General features: G+C 36.4%; 1 protein-coding gene and 1 non-coding gene across 2 annotated transcripts; both read right to left on the bottom strand.

Annotated features, from left to right (window-relative positions):
* Positions 1-6,553: 6,553 nt before the first annotated feature.
* On the bottom strand, positions 6,554-6,625 carry TRNAG-UCC. Its single transcript has one exon. It is a non-coding gene; the product is annotated as a tRNA-Gly (tRNA).
* A 445-nt stretch (positions 6,626-7,070) lies between these two features.
* Positions 7,071-14,469, bottom strand: LOC103938173. Its single transcript, XM_009348166.3, has 9 exons — positions 14,312-14,469; positions 12,662-12,813; positions 12,238-12,325; positions 11,182-11,887; positions 10,623-10,667; positions 9,499-9,596; positions 8,494-8,619; positions 7,989-8,078; positions 7,071-7,497 (listed from the first exon to the last, which is right to left on the bottom strand). Exons 1-9 carry the CDS (start codon positions 14,366-14,368, stop codon positions 7,381-7,383), a joined length of 1,479 nt encoding a protein of 492 aa, XP_009346441.2. The 5' UTR covers positions 14,369-14,469; the 3' UTR covers positions 7,071-7,380.
* Between the last annotated feature and the right edge of the window lie 644 nt (positions 14,470-15,113).

Below are 15,113 nucleotides of genomic sequence, written 5' to 3' on the forward strand. Positions count from 1 at the left end.
TACATTATTGAGAGAGGCGATATATTTTACATTATTGAGAGAGAGAGAGAGAGAGAGAGGAGGTTCGGCTAAACTATAAAATGAGCAAAGTATCGAGATTTAAATTTAAGATTTCTTACTTTTAAGTAAAGAAAAATATTATTAGAATGTAGTACTGAGTAGTGAAGTATCGAATTTAAACTTAATATTTCTCATTTACAAATAAAAAAAAATATCATCAAACTGTAACATTAAATTGCAGGGACGGAATGGGAATTGAGAGAAGAGAAATGTATAGTGGCAAATGGGGAAGAAGGAAAGTGATTTAAGTGGCTGCACAGTGAATGGGTGTACTTTTTGGACTCTAGATCCCTAAAAACTAAGTTTAAGGATTAAATGATTTGGACCGTTAAAATTTGATCAAACGGATACAATTATTATAACTTTTAGAGAGACCAGCTGTTTGTAACCGTTTGATCAAATTTCAACAGTCCGGATCATTTGATCCTTAAACTCAATTTTTGGGAATCCGAAGAGGATCCCTGTTCTACTTTTTGTATACCTTTTTTGGGGTGAAGGAATTTAGAAGATGGGCAAATCATTTGCTAGTAACTTTTTTCTATTTTATTCCAATTATAAGAGTCATTCGGATTCGTTTTATAGTTTTAGATTAGGAAGTTATAACGAAAAATTCACGAAACTGTTTACTTTAATGAAAAACACATGTACTTCTTTGTGTTTCGGTCACAATACAAAATTTCTCCCAACAAAAACCCCTAATTATTAATTTTCTTTAAGGGGTCCGAAGGTCATGCAAACAGAAAAGACATCTAAGAAAACATAATACAAATAACACGGTAGGCTATAACAACAGTAAACTTGTAATACGCAAATCCGTGTGCATGATTTAAGACCGTGTAATTGCAAATTGGAATTAGCATTTAGCAACGCGAATCACGTGAAAAAGTTACAAAACGACAAAATTTGCCGCCCTAATGGCCTGCTTATTCATCTGCTCTGCAATGCTAAATCTACTGTCCTGATCAAGCAGTGTGGACCATTAGATTTTCATCTAACAGTTATAATTAATATAATTTTAAAGAGATCTCTGCTCAGGAGAGGATCCAAATCCATATAATAAATTAAGAAATAGAAAGTGACGTAATGTGGCCTACTCCTACACCTCATAAAAACAGTATATGTCTTACCAAATAAATGACAAATAAAATAAGGAAATTAAAAAAGATGTATGACGACGGAATATCGCTCTATTTCTATATTGTGAGCTGTCATGGTCACCGCATGAGAATGTTTGACTTCTATTTACGTATTATTTCTTGGATTAGTGTATTAAAATTCCACAATTACAATATGTGTCAAGTTATTTGTAAATATGATTTAGTATCTAAAACTCCTCAATATGTTAGTATCGTTTCTAATTGGTCTCAATATTTTTAAATATTTCAAACAAGTAAGCAACATATTGAAAATGTCACATTCATTAAGCCCCAGTTAAATTTCTGTTAAACTAATTAGGCTTTACTTTGTTTCCAAAATCAATAGAATATCATGGAAGCTTGGCCTCCAACAACTATCGATCACTACTACCTCCATCAGGCCATCGCCTCCAAAGTAAACGCACAACACTAACTCCACCCTAAAACTTAAGTTGCCAACATCAAGAAGAAGGTCAGAGGTTGCTGAAATGATATGGACTGCTATGATATTGCTAGCATCATCTTTACCACCCACAAAGAAGAACTGGAACCTTTACAAGCCAAACATTGGCAAATGAAAAAATCACATGAGCAGATACAAGCTTCTTGAAACCTATTTGAATCCTTAACCCTTTTCTTTGCTAGGAGATTGTACTCTTCATGTAATTTCAATTTGGGTCCATATTCTATTCAAAATAATACCGTTTAATCATTGGATTCCGTGTAGGTGGAGTTTGGAAGTGGTGTAGGCTTGATATTTCCCGATCTTCATTTTTTTTTTCCATTTTATTTGTGAATTGTGTATTCATTTTCATCTTCATGTCTTTTGTGAAGTTATTTTTATAATTATTATAGTGTCCAAGTAACCTAAAGATTGGGATTGATTGTTGCCACACGTATATTTAACGAAAAAATTAACTGGGGCTTAACTAATGTGACATTGTCACATCCCGACCAGGGCCCCCACCACATCCTGGGCTCGACTCCACCGTAATACGATATTGTCCACTTCGGGCCCCTGCCACACCCTCATGGTTTTGTTTCTTGGAACTCACATGAAAACTTCCCAGCGGGTCACCCATACTAGGATTGCTCTCGCGTGAACTCACTTAACTTCGGAGTTCCTATGGAACTCAAAAGCAGTGAGCACCCAAAGGGCCTCGTGCTAGGTAGAGATGGGAATATACATATAAGGCTTATAGGACCCACTCCCTTGGTCTATGTGGGATGTTACAATCCACCCTCCTTAGGGGCCCGACGTCCTCATCGGCACACTTCTGGCCAGGGATTGGCTCTGATACCAAATTGTCACATCCCCGCCTGGTCCCCCACCACATCCTAGGCTTGACTCCATCGTAACACGATATTGTCCACTTTGGGCCCCTACCACACCCTCACGGTTTTGTTTCTGGGAACTCACACGAGAACTTCTTAGTGGATCACCCATCCTAGGATTGCTCTCGCACGAACTCGCTTAACTTCTGAGTTCCTACAGAATCCGAAGCCAGTGAGCACCCAAAAGGCCTCGTGCTAGGTAGAGATGGGAATATACATATAAGCCTTACAAGATTCACTTCCTTGGGCAATGTGGGATGTTACATATTCAATAGATTGAGTACTTATTTGAAACATTTAAAAGATTGAGATCCATTTGGAATGACATTAAAAGGTTGGGTTTTAGGTATTTAATTAATCCTTATGAGTACTGCCATGAATTAGCTTTTTAGAGGTTTAGTAGTATTTCTCTAACTAAATCCACAAATGTGTATGTCCAAAATGTAGAGATTTCGTTGAGAATTTTTGTTGCCTTTTGAAAGAGGGTTCAAGTTTGAATCTCCTCATCCTTAATGTATAGTTTTAATTATAACTCATTTCCTCGCATGCATTCCTTCCATTTAGGCCACTCAAAGAAAAATGAAAGCAAATTAGGGGCTGACTATTGGCTGAGAGGAGAATGGAACAATCAGCAAGGGTGAAAAGAAAGGAGGCAAGTGATTAATGTAAGGGAACTTTAACGAAAAGTTTCCGATACTGTTCATTTTAACAAAAAATCATATTTTTGCACTAAAAAGTCAATCCTGATACTATTCACTTTACCCTTTATTTTGTCATTATCGTTAAAACTCAAAATTTTCAAGTCATTTTCATTAGTTTTCCTTTAATGTAAAGGTAATGTCATTAGCATTACCATCACTTTCAAATCTTTAGATATTGTTTAGATGAGTTAGCATACTTTCAAAGGTACTTTCATTTCATCACCCTTTTGCCTTTTGTTCTTGGACCATATAATGCATTACAAAGTTTTTTTTCTTCTTTTGTTTTAGATTTTACGTACACAAGTGATTGAAAGAGAAGAATTGAACTTTAGATGCAAAGGATAAATCCTTTTAACTAACTAAGTTACAAATTATAAAATTAAATTGGCAAAGGTCGTTAGAAGAATCTTTTTTTTACATGACAATACTTTGCCTATATGGATGAAGATTGGCAACTGCAAGGGAGCACATCAATATTGACTTAACTTATGTATTTACAAAATACAACCGATAATTATATGAAACTACTATTGGCACTGTTTATTTGGTGTGCTTTCTTTAAATATGCAAAGTTTGAAGGGCACAATTAGATTTTTTTGGTACTAATACAATTTGCACACCTCAAAAAATGAGCTTACAGCTTCATTTTAGGCCAATGGGATACCTCCTAACTAGGACAAGCCACATGTGACCGGCCTAGAGCCGGGTGATTCAAGCAGTTTACTTGTTTTGGCACGACTATTTGGGACACTTAGGTCGAACAATGATGCCACGACGCATCTTCTTATTCGAGTAAGAATCTTGTGCTTACAGGCACACTTTGCCAAATTTGCTCATTGGGGAAATTGATGAATCAACAAACTGGTCACATGTTTTGTCCACACACATTATTGCTAAACCTCCTGGTCGATTTTAAGGGTTCACCATCTTGATTATCCCATAAAGTTTGGAAGATTGGATGATGCCAAAGAGTTTATATCTAAGGTTTTTGATAAAGTATTGCATGGCTTTGTAATTAGACATTGAATTCCCATGTTCACCCCAACACAACCTTGTAGAGCGATCATAAAGCGCAATTTAAATGATCATTCGGACCTTGGTGAACACACCAAGCTTTCGATTTCCACCTAGGGCTATGCAATCTTGAATGCAACTATGTTAGTACGCCTTGAGGCCCATTACCACCCGACCTATTCAACATTATAGTTGGTTACTGGTATGAACCTGACATTTCATGCTTATGCTTTTAGGTGTACATTCCATGTGCCAAGTTGCACCGCCGTAATGTACCAATATGGGTCTTCAAAGAAAGGATGTGAATCTTTGTTGATTGTCATTCTCCTTTACACTAGCTCTCTTAAAGCCCTTGCAAGCGATCTCTTTACCACTCATTTGTGGATTGTCACTTCAATGAGACAATCTTCCCGCTATTAGGGAAAGATAAGAACGTCAACGTTCATGTAAAACGACTCAAATTTGCGTAGGCAATGCCTACTATGTCTCATCTCGATCCTTGTATCGTACAAGTGTGATGTATTCTAGCTTTCAGAATGTTGCTTCAAACGCATTCCTCTGATCTAGCTAAAGTGACGAGATTATACACCAACTGCAAATATGCATGCAAGGATAGACGTACTTAATGGATGTCGAGTCTTAAATTTACATTTTAATTAGTTAAATTTACGAAAATACCCTTAACGATAGAAGCTTTGACTTCTGTTGACTTCCACTCATTGACATGTAGGAATTTTTCTTTTAATTTATTCACGTAGCATTCGTCGATACGAACGTGTGGGCACAAACGGAATCACATTCGGAGCTAAAATGAAGTTTCTATGAATTTTAGGGTTTAGGATGAAAGATCGTGCATGTGCAAGTCAAGAGACGCACAAGCTGGACAACCGAGTTTGCAGACAGATGGAAGTGGGTAGAGGTTCTTGTTAGTGTTTAGGAGAGTTTTGAGCTAGATTTCTTTGTGTATTTGTAATCAAATCAATTAGTAATTGAAATGAATTTGAAGGTACGTAGTATGATGAAGATGAGATTCAGACAAAAAATGGAGTTCATAGCTCCATGCACCTTCATTGGATTCGATCCACGAAACTCGGCGACAAACTAAGCATTATAGCCATTGCAATCCCACCATTGCACCGTGACTATGATCACGTGCATTACACATGCTTTCATTAAATTCTTAACAAATACGACACGTGTCAAGTTATACACCATTAAGATGTTATAATCTTGACCGTTCATTATAAATCTATAAACTGCAACTATAAACAAAGCTCTTAGGCTAATTCGAACTTCTTCAACCCAGCAGCATCAGAGATGAATTGATCCAGCTGCCATGCTTATGCTCCAATAGTTCTTTCTCTACGCCATTATTCGATAGGAATCACATAACCTTAGCTTAGATAATGGCTCACCCACAGCTGGTGAAGTGGAACTGTGGCAATCACATGCATTCACATGAAAATCATCTTTCTCAGGTTTCCTAGTTTACAATGTTAGTTTTTGCCCTGCATCAGGAGGTTTTTCTTTTAGCAGCTGCTATGAATCAAGTCTAGCTGAGTTTTCTTCACCAGTTCCATCGATGCCTACCTTTATGCTCTTCAGTTCAAGTTCTTCAGTAGAGCAAAGAAATATATCGTTATGATTAAAAACCAACATGGTGACATTCGATACAGCATATGGAGGTGTGTATACATTTCTTATTTCCTGGCTCCTTTTTTTATTCGAAGCTGACCACAAATTAGTTACATAGTTGCTAAATGACTAATAAGCTATCTATCTGTGCTTAAAATCCTTAACCGGGTTCTTTCTCCCTGGAAACGCAGACTCAAGTGTGGAATTCACAGCAAGCGGAACAACACAATTGGACTTGGCGAGCTTGATCAGCTTAATCTCGTTGTGACCAGTCTGAATTCTTAAAGTTATTGCTCGATTATATCCAGTTAGCAACTAGCTATTTGTCTAATGGTTTTTCTTTTATAAGGTTGAAATACGTCTTAAGTTAACTTACTCCTCTCCAAAGATAACAATAACAAGATTCAAAGTCCGAGTTGTGGAAAACAACCCTTTTTTTTCTTTTTATTTGAATAAACCACATTATCTACGCTAAGAGGAATGAGGGGGCTTAGTCTCACAATGGGTTAGCAATAATGTGGTTGAAATTCGCCTTTAGTAAGAATCGAACCTAAAACCTCTCACTTAAAAGTGAATAATACTACTAGACTATAATACTAAATGGCAGAAAACAACATTTTACATTAGGCACAAAAATAAAAGCAGAAATTGAAAAAGCAGACAAAACAAAAATGCGTTTGCCGGGAGTCGAACCCGGGTCTATTGCTTGGAAGGCAATTATCCTAACCGTTGGACTACAAACGCTATACAGTATAGTGAGTGCCAAAATTATATCACCATGTTCGTCGCCTAATTTTGACAAAGAAAACACCAAAGAAGAGCATATTCCTGAAAATTTTTGTTTGTTTTTCATTCCTCAGTTCTCTGAAGAACCAAACAGTCTGATCATCGATTAACAGTATCGGACATTCGATAACCACCCTGTTTTGGATATGTTGGTGGTGGTGGTTAAAACCTAGTTCCGCGACTGGTTGCGGTGGTGGTTGTGGTGCGTATCCAATGAGAGTTTCAAGAAGCATTTATCTCCAGTTGATATACATATCAGAATCCCTCGCTTTCTCCTCTCCAGTTAGCAAGTTATAAACTTGCAGAACGACAGCAAAATCGTTGCACTTCGACATAGTTACATAAGTAAAAACCAGTAACGTGCATAACAAGTAAAAGGCGAACATCGCAACCGGAAAAAAAATGAAGTACAAGGGGACCAATCAACCATGAAAACCGGTGAAAAATTGCTGCATACATGATCCAACAATTGCCAGGTAAATGGGATAAAAGGGGCTAAATTGCAACTTCGATAGCTAAATGGTGGTACAAAGATTTGGTAGCTTCCTAAACACACTAACTTTATTGAGTCTCATCAAAACTGACCCTGCTCGATCCGGAGCCTCAAAAAAAGAGGCAGCTAACAAACCCGCCCTCGCAAAATTTGAAAAAATTAAATTCTTTCTAGCAGTACACGATTACATTATTGTAGCTCAATGTACCGGAACTCGTTTTCAGGATGCAGGAGCATATTCTTGGAATGCTGTGGCCAGTTTGTTTCTATCTTCCTCTGTTTTCAACCTAATTAAGAAAGTACGCGCCACGACACTGTCATTTTCATCACCTTCGCCCTACAAAATCCAAGAGAAATTGCACTTATTATTGGATGATATGAATTACAAGTTAACATTTATGCTTCATGGAGTACCTTGCATCATCCGAAACTATGTATAAGGCAATTAAGCCCCGCTACTGTTTGAAACTTTGAAGACCCGACAATATGCTTTGTTCTTAACGATTTACTTTACACACCAACAAAAAAAAAAACCCAGTGACACAAAAAACTATTTCAAATTTCCCTACAGAACATACGTGCATGCGTATTTCTCTACGATCTACGAGGATTAAAAGTTTAAAACTAATTAATGGATCAAGAAATAAACCCAGAATCCCAGAGAAAAACAATCAAGAGTTTTCTTTGGCAGCCAAACAGCTTATAATAGCCTTTCTGAGGGTCAGATATTTAATCGATAGTTGTATAAACCTGGCTTCTTTTATCCTTCGTAAAGTTAAATCGACCAAAAATTACGAATTGGATATCCAAATATCAGCATTGTCTTACCGCAGTATGGAATATTGCAACAAGGGAATTCTTCTGTACATTCGTCTTAATGCCAGAATATAACAAGGCATTAAGCTGCACTCTTCCCACCTGCCATCAGAAAAGAGAATAAGTTAAACTTTGGCTGAAGACGTACACTTCTAAATGCAATGACTTCAACTCATCGGGAAGCCATTAAAAAAAAAGCAACAGACCTGACTCAAACAACGAAAAGGGACCAGCTGAAAACATATACTTCTAAATGCAATGACTTCAACTCATCAAGAAGCCATTAAAAAGAAACAACTGGCCTGACTTAAACAACGAAAAGGGAAAACAGAAACTAAAAAATATTATGACTTTAAAAGGACGAAATTGCAATAAAGCAACAGAAATGAAGATTTTCTTCTTCTCTCAAACAAAGGCAAATCTAAGAATTACACCCTTTTGCCAACATACCACACTTCTTAAAAGCACACAATCAAACTAAAAAGACTAAAGTTTATGTGTCTAGAAGAAAACATACATCATTTCGAACAATGACTGTTGGTTTTGATTCTTTTGTACCCTTGCTGACACCCTCTTTGCATTTAATGGATAGCTGCCCTGTGCCTTTATCTTTCCATGCATCTTTATCTGCTGGATCACTTGACTGGAATAAACGGAGAGGGTGTTGAAAAAGTCAATCAGAATGTGCAAGTTAGAAATGGTGCTTGGCACATGCAATCTCAGGTTACCAAAACATTAAACAAAACACACCCGTCAAAGGCATCACGCAAATGTAAATAAACAAAATTGCATCGCAGAAATTTCCTATCTAAAAACGGAAGTATCTCAGACCAAAAATACAGCAGTTAATTTGAGCATGACAAACAGATAACATGCATTATTATTTTCATAACTTGACATGAGAACATACTAAAATTCCTAAAACAGTACCAAATGGCACTTATGAAATGTTCTTCAGTAGGTATGTAATTTGATTAATCATCATGATCGCCCGATAAGAGCACCATAGTTGTTGACCTAGGCAAGCCTTTTATGTATGAAATACGGACTAAATGTCTAAAGCTGAGGCTGCCCCTCCTCATTTATTTTTATTCTTTTTTTTGGTTTTGTGAAACATACCAATACAATACCGCACAATAAAATATTAGCATCAGTAACTGCAGTACAGGAGTAAATAAAATGCATGAATGCGCATGTTAAGTCTACTGATATGTATTGTTTAAAACCTCTATTTTGTACATATGGATATATCTATTACATCAACATCTTCATATAACTCAAACATGGAAAATCCAATATAAGTAATTAAATATCAATAGACTGATACCAGCACGCATTTTTATAAACTTTGAATGAAAAAATAGATTAAATACAACATTTGGAAATCAATGAAAGTAAAGAGGGTTTCAAATTTTGGTAGAGTGAACAAATTCAGAATTCTATTTATGAACAAATTCAGAATGCTATTTATGAATGTTATCTTAATGAATAGAGAAGATTACAAAGTTTCATACTCACATACCTTCGCATAAAGTTTGCACTTGACTTCATGGACTACAACAACACCCTTCTCTTCAGACTTTTCCACAGATGGGCTTCCAGGTTGCTCCAATCCATTTTCTGGACCAGAACATGAACATTCAGTACTTAAAAAGAATCGAAGACCATATCGAGATAATTTCTAAAACTATCAGCACAGGTAACCATCACCATTAAATTTTAACAGCTATAAATATGGTGAACGGGATGTAGTTCAATGCAAACCCTATATGTCCACAAACTTGGACCATGAACCTGACACAAAGGCACAAATATAATCATGTCCTGCCACATAGACCCACTAGTGGAACACTAAAAGGAATGCAAACTGGAGAGACAATAAATTCAAATTTAATGATCATGAAGTCATAGACGCATGAGCTTCTTTCCCTTAAATTCTGAAAACCAAGGAAAGCTTCTTCATACAGTCAGGAAAATCCAACATAACAGAAGCATTTGAATATGATATCTAATTACCCAAGTTATTTAGTCAACTCCTAACTTTGCAAGTCAAGGAAGTGCCTTTATTTGTGGGTAGTCTTTAAAACAAAAACAAAACAAAAGGATAAATCAATTGTCCCAGGTTTCCCAAGTGAGGTGTCCTGAATGTGGCAACTTCATCTCCAGACTACTCTTTTTTGAATTGGATGTCTACGAAACACGTTAGTATTGGAGGACTCAACATGTAGGATACAGGCATTTACTTAAGGGATTCCATGCTTGACATCACAGGTGCACCAATTGAAAACATATTTAGTTCCTTTTATGTTGCAGCAATAGGCTTTAGGTTTCAAATTAATTGACAAATTAACAACTCAATCAAATGCCTAACCCTTTATAAAAAGGAACAAAAGGTGGTATTTAGCAATGAAAAAGTCTTCTAACAAATTAAAACCAAACATCGGAAGCTCACAAGCTTCACTCAGAGAAATGTTTCTAGATAACAAATGAGAACTCATTCATCAAGACAATAACTATAGTTGGATGCTTAAAGCATATGAAATAAAAATATGACATGGAATCAAACATACATGAAGAGGTAAATTGAGGGGGGAAATTAACAGAAAATAATAGTAAAGGTAAAAGAGCAAAAACTTATTGTCTCACCATCATCTGCTTCATCTTGCTTTGGGGGAGCTGAACTTTGAAATCCTGGTACAAAATTACCAAAAAGAAAATAAGGATGTCAAATACATCAAACTCACAGAAGTAACACTCCTCTACTAGAAATAGTATGGCTGGTAGATATTCAACGGTGCCATTTTTCCTTAACATTCTAAATAAGATTCTATATGTTCAGGATACTAGCGATAAATCAATGACAGGCAGTAAGCAAGTAATAAGTTAATTGTGAAAATATATCAAGCTACTTGCAACCATTTCCAACTGTAGATTAAACATTCTGAACTTTTTAGGAATCTACAAACTTTATCATAAAATACTCCGGAAAGCACCGTACAATATCAGTGTTTTCTCCTGGTCAGCATACCCTTAATTACTTGTACCATGTTCTTTCTGTCCATAAAAATAATTCAACATAATTTAGGAATGAAACATTTTTGCTCTACTGTGTAATCTGAATTTATAATCGGATCTACTATGAAACACATCAAGAATCAAGACCATTTATACCATAAATGAAACATGTCGTTAATATGATACCCACCAAACATGGAAGGGGGCTGATTGTTGAAGGGCAACCCAGGGCTTTGACTGTTGGATAATAATCCAAAACTGGGAGTGCTGGAGAACGCCGCAGAACTCTGAGTATTGGAAGACAACCCCAAGCTTTGACTGTTGGAGAAAAGTCCAAAACTGGGAGTGTTGGGGAAAGCCACAGAACTTTGACTACTAGAAAATACTCCGGAGCTTTGATTATTCGAAAATATTGCCGAGCTTTGAATATTGGCAAATATTCCGAAACTTTCAGTTTTCTTTTGATCTGATCCAGTGCTCTGACTTGTGGAAAACATTCCAGAACTTAGAGTACTGGGAAATAGTCCGGAGCTCTGACTAGTCAATAAGACTGGCGAGCTCTGGCTGCCAAATATTTCTGAAGAGCTTTGACTGTTAGAAAATTCTCCTGCCGAACTTTGGATTGTAGGTGTTACTCCTGTGGAGCTGTGGTTGTTGGAGAAGGCACCTGCAGAGCTTTGGCCGTTGGAGAATACTCCAGAACTCCATGAAGTTGCAAAGCTAACAGTTGTACCAATTGGTGAAAAAAAGGGTTTTGTCTGATTAAATTTTGTATTACTATTCGCGGACTCGGGAGCCATTTTCTTTTCAGCAGTAATATAAGATCCTGCTGCTGCCAAATTTTCCCCTTTTGCAGCATTTACTTTAAGCCAGTTAACGACATCACTGAATTTCTCCTGAAATGAGAGTGTGAATACAGAAACTAAATTTAATAAACATTTACTATATGGTAGAAACAATTTAAAGAGAAAGGAGGGAGGGTGGGGATGGGGGAGATAGAGAAACTAATAATGCGAAGGAAGAAAGAGTATGCAGGTGAAAACTGTTGCCATCCCCACCCTACCATGCCAAATGGAAATAATTAGGAAGGAAATAGAGGTCTTGAACAAGAAATTATTGAATGAACTAATCCAAATGGCTTCTATGAAAGAATTTTATTCAACATCTCGTCTAATTGCTAAGAATGTAGAATTACCCAGACTGTATACATATCCTTTCAAACAGATATAAAGTTGAAGAGAATTACCATAATGTTTGAAGCATGAGCTAGATAATCACGGACACCATCTTCCCAAAGTTCATCAGGATGATTCTTTAGTTGTGTTTGTACCCAACTGTACAAAAACATATTCATAGAGAAAACATTATCAATTCTAAAAGGTCCAAATTCCAATAAACATAAGACAACTGAGGGCCATGATCTGAGTAGCAGGAATAATTTTGAGAACAAATAGGAATTTAAATAATGTAGAAACTTCAATATCATATAAATCATATCAAGTCATACTGAGATAATGAAATGCGTACGTAATATTTAATAAAGAAGAATAGTGTCAATAAAAAGAAACCAATTTAGTTGGAAACCTGATAAGAAACTTCGGCATAGCCACATTTAGCCACATACACATGATGAAAGCATATATAGTTATTGCAAGAGAAATAAGATGTACCTTGCAAATTGGGTGTTCAGAGCTCTCACATGCTGCCGAGATGATGCAGCCCGCTGTGCATCCAATGGAGGTGTATCTGTTGACTGCTCTTGAGAAGGCTCTGCCCTATTGGAGTCATACGAGGATCCCGCCATAATCCTTTTATTCCGGAACTGCATATTGGTGAAAGAGAAAATATAAAAAAAATTAACACAGCAACTGACATTCCAAAATCTCTAACCCCCACACTCCACACCCCACCAATATAAGAAGTAGTATTCCCTTGACAAACTTAAATGTGGAAATTTAAAACCACCAATAACCCCTTCGATGTTTTGCATAAGACCCATAATTAGAGGCAGACATCCGAAACCGTAAAACCAAAACCGTTCCATACCTTTCATTATTAAAAACTTATGTTTCATTTTGAAACCAAACCGAAGCTCAATAATCAGGATGGATGCGGCATCGACTAATACCGTGCCGAACCGATGGAAATTAAATATTATATATATATATATATATATTAAATTGATGTGTCCCGTCCCCTTTTAATTGGTTGTTTGGCAAGTTCATTCCTTCGAACCCCATGTAGAAGCTGCTAACCTACAGCCAAGTTCTCCCAAATAATCCCAAAAACCAGATTATTGCTACCGATGTACTTTATAATGGACATCATTGCAAGTTCATTCCTTCAATCCCCATGCAGAAGCTGCTAACCTACTGCCGAGTTCTCCCAAATAATCCCAAAAATGACTTCATCCAGATGATTGCTACCGATGTACTTTAAAATGGACATCATTTCAAACCCTTGCAACTAGATATGCTTGCAATTAAGTTCAATTAGCTAAGACAATGAACTTAAATGGACTAACAAATGCCTCTTGGTGGCTGCCTGCAACAACCTTCTGGATTTGTGCACCGAGTTCGGACGGCGTCATTTGCTCAACTCCTCTACACTTTTCATGCCATGCTTCTTAAATTTGAGAATTATTTAATATGGTACCAAAGTGATACCAGATCATACAGAAACTAATTGGTTCGGTATGGTCTGGTACCATTTCCTCAAAACCCCCATACCGAACCATCCCATACCAGTGGACATTTCCAGTATCACCTACATACTTGACATCAATAAAACCTGCTCCTTCTTACTTCTACCATAACTTCGCCGTCTACCCTTCTCCTTAAGAAGAGAACGGCCGCCTAATTTCCTTTTTAAAGTCTGCATATCTTCCACACCCTTTGCTCAGTTTTACTTTATTATTCCTACCTTATTACTTCGTGTACCCACAAAATCCTTGGTCAGCCCACAAATTGACAAAAGTTGATTTTTTTTTTTTTAACAAATAATCACACAATTCCAATCTGTAAAACTAATAAAAACCCAATAACCCTTTTAGATTATGTACTCTTTAATAATATAATGCAAAGTTGCAACCTCTATAAGCTAATTCCCCCCTAAACAGCTCGACTAATCAGCTTAAAATTCAAAACCTTTGGGATTTATTCACACAAAACAATTTAAAAAAAATCCGCAGGGCCTCCAATACACTTCAATCCCAAAAACAAAAGCTAGAAACTAGGGTTCCCCCAAAAAAAAAAAAATCAATAAAAATTGCATAAAAACAACAAAAATGTGAAATTTTAAAAAGGGGAAGTGGTACTTACAGGCGAGTCAGAGTTGGAGTCCGATACAGAAAAACGTTTCAGACCTTTCGTCATCATGATTCGGGCTTTCCGGGTTCAAAAGCAGAATAGGGTTCTTCAAAATTTCTCTGCTTTTTCCTTCAGACTGGCAACGTTGCCAGCAAAACGGTAAAAACGAAAACCCTTTTTTTTACAATTAAACAAAAAATAAATAAAAGGAAGGGTGATTAGAGCCTTTGGATCAGGTGGGGAACCAACTTTTAATTTGGACCGTTGCATTGGTTTCCCACTACAGTATTATTTCACGTGGGTTTTTGTATTGATTGGAATTTGAGAGACCACTTGGCTACCGTCCATTTTGTAGTTTTTACCTTTCGTTAAATTACAGATTGCCTCTTTAGTTTGAGTGTAATTACAATCTTCTACAATATTTTTAAAATATTTTAATCTTATATACATAAAGTCATGTTTATGTTTAGTCGCAGTGTCAGAAATTCATTAATCAATTTGTTAAATTGACTACTAAATGATGGTATGACAAATGTAGGCTTAACAAATTTGCTAACCTGGATTACCCACCAATTTAGGAGTGTCAATTTATTCCAGGAACACTAATGAATCATTTTCTCGGAATCGAATCCTATCTAGATCCTCTTTGTGAGGATTTTGTGAGGATCCTATCTAGATCATTAATCATTGTGAATATTTTAATTTAAAATTGAACACAACAATACTTAACGACTGACCGCATAATGTACGATAAAAGACTAATATGAATTGATTCCTAGGATTACAGAAACACGATTAGGAGAGGATCCTCACC

Source organism: the organism of the source record quoted next, unplaced genomic scaffold, assembly GCF_019419815.1.
Source record: "Pyrus x bretschneideri cultivar Hongxiangsu unplaced genomic scaffold, Pyrus_bretschneideri_v1 Contig3, whole genome shotgun sequence".
NCBI classification, from domain to species: domain Eukaryota; kingdom Viridiplantae; phylum Streptophyta; class Magnoliopsida; order Rosales; family Rosaceae; genus Pyrus; species Pyrus x bretschneideri.

Bases quoted from the DNA above. Each gene is read 5' to 3' on its own strand.
- LOC103938173 (XM_009348166.3), bottom strand. From the start codon at position 14,368: ATGATGACGAAAGGTCTGAAACGTTTTTCTGTATCGGACTCCAACTCT. The intron at 8,079-8,493 runs GTATGTTTTCTT...TTCTGATGGCAG, and splicing joins CAGTCATTGTTCGAAATGAT to GTGGGAAGAGTGCAGCTTAA. The intron at 7,498-7,988 runs GTAAGACAATGC...TGGATTTTGTAG, and splicing joins TTGCAATATTCCATACTGCG to GGCGAAGGTGATGAAAATGA.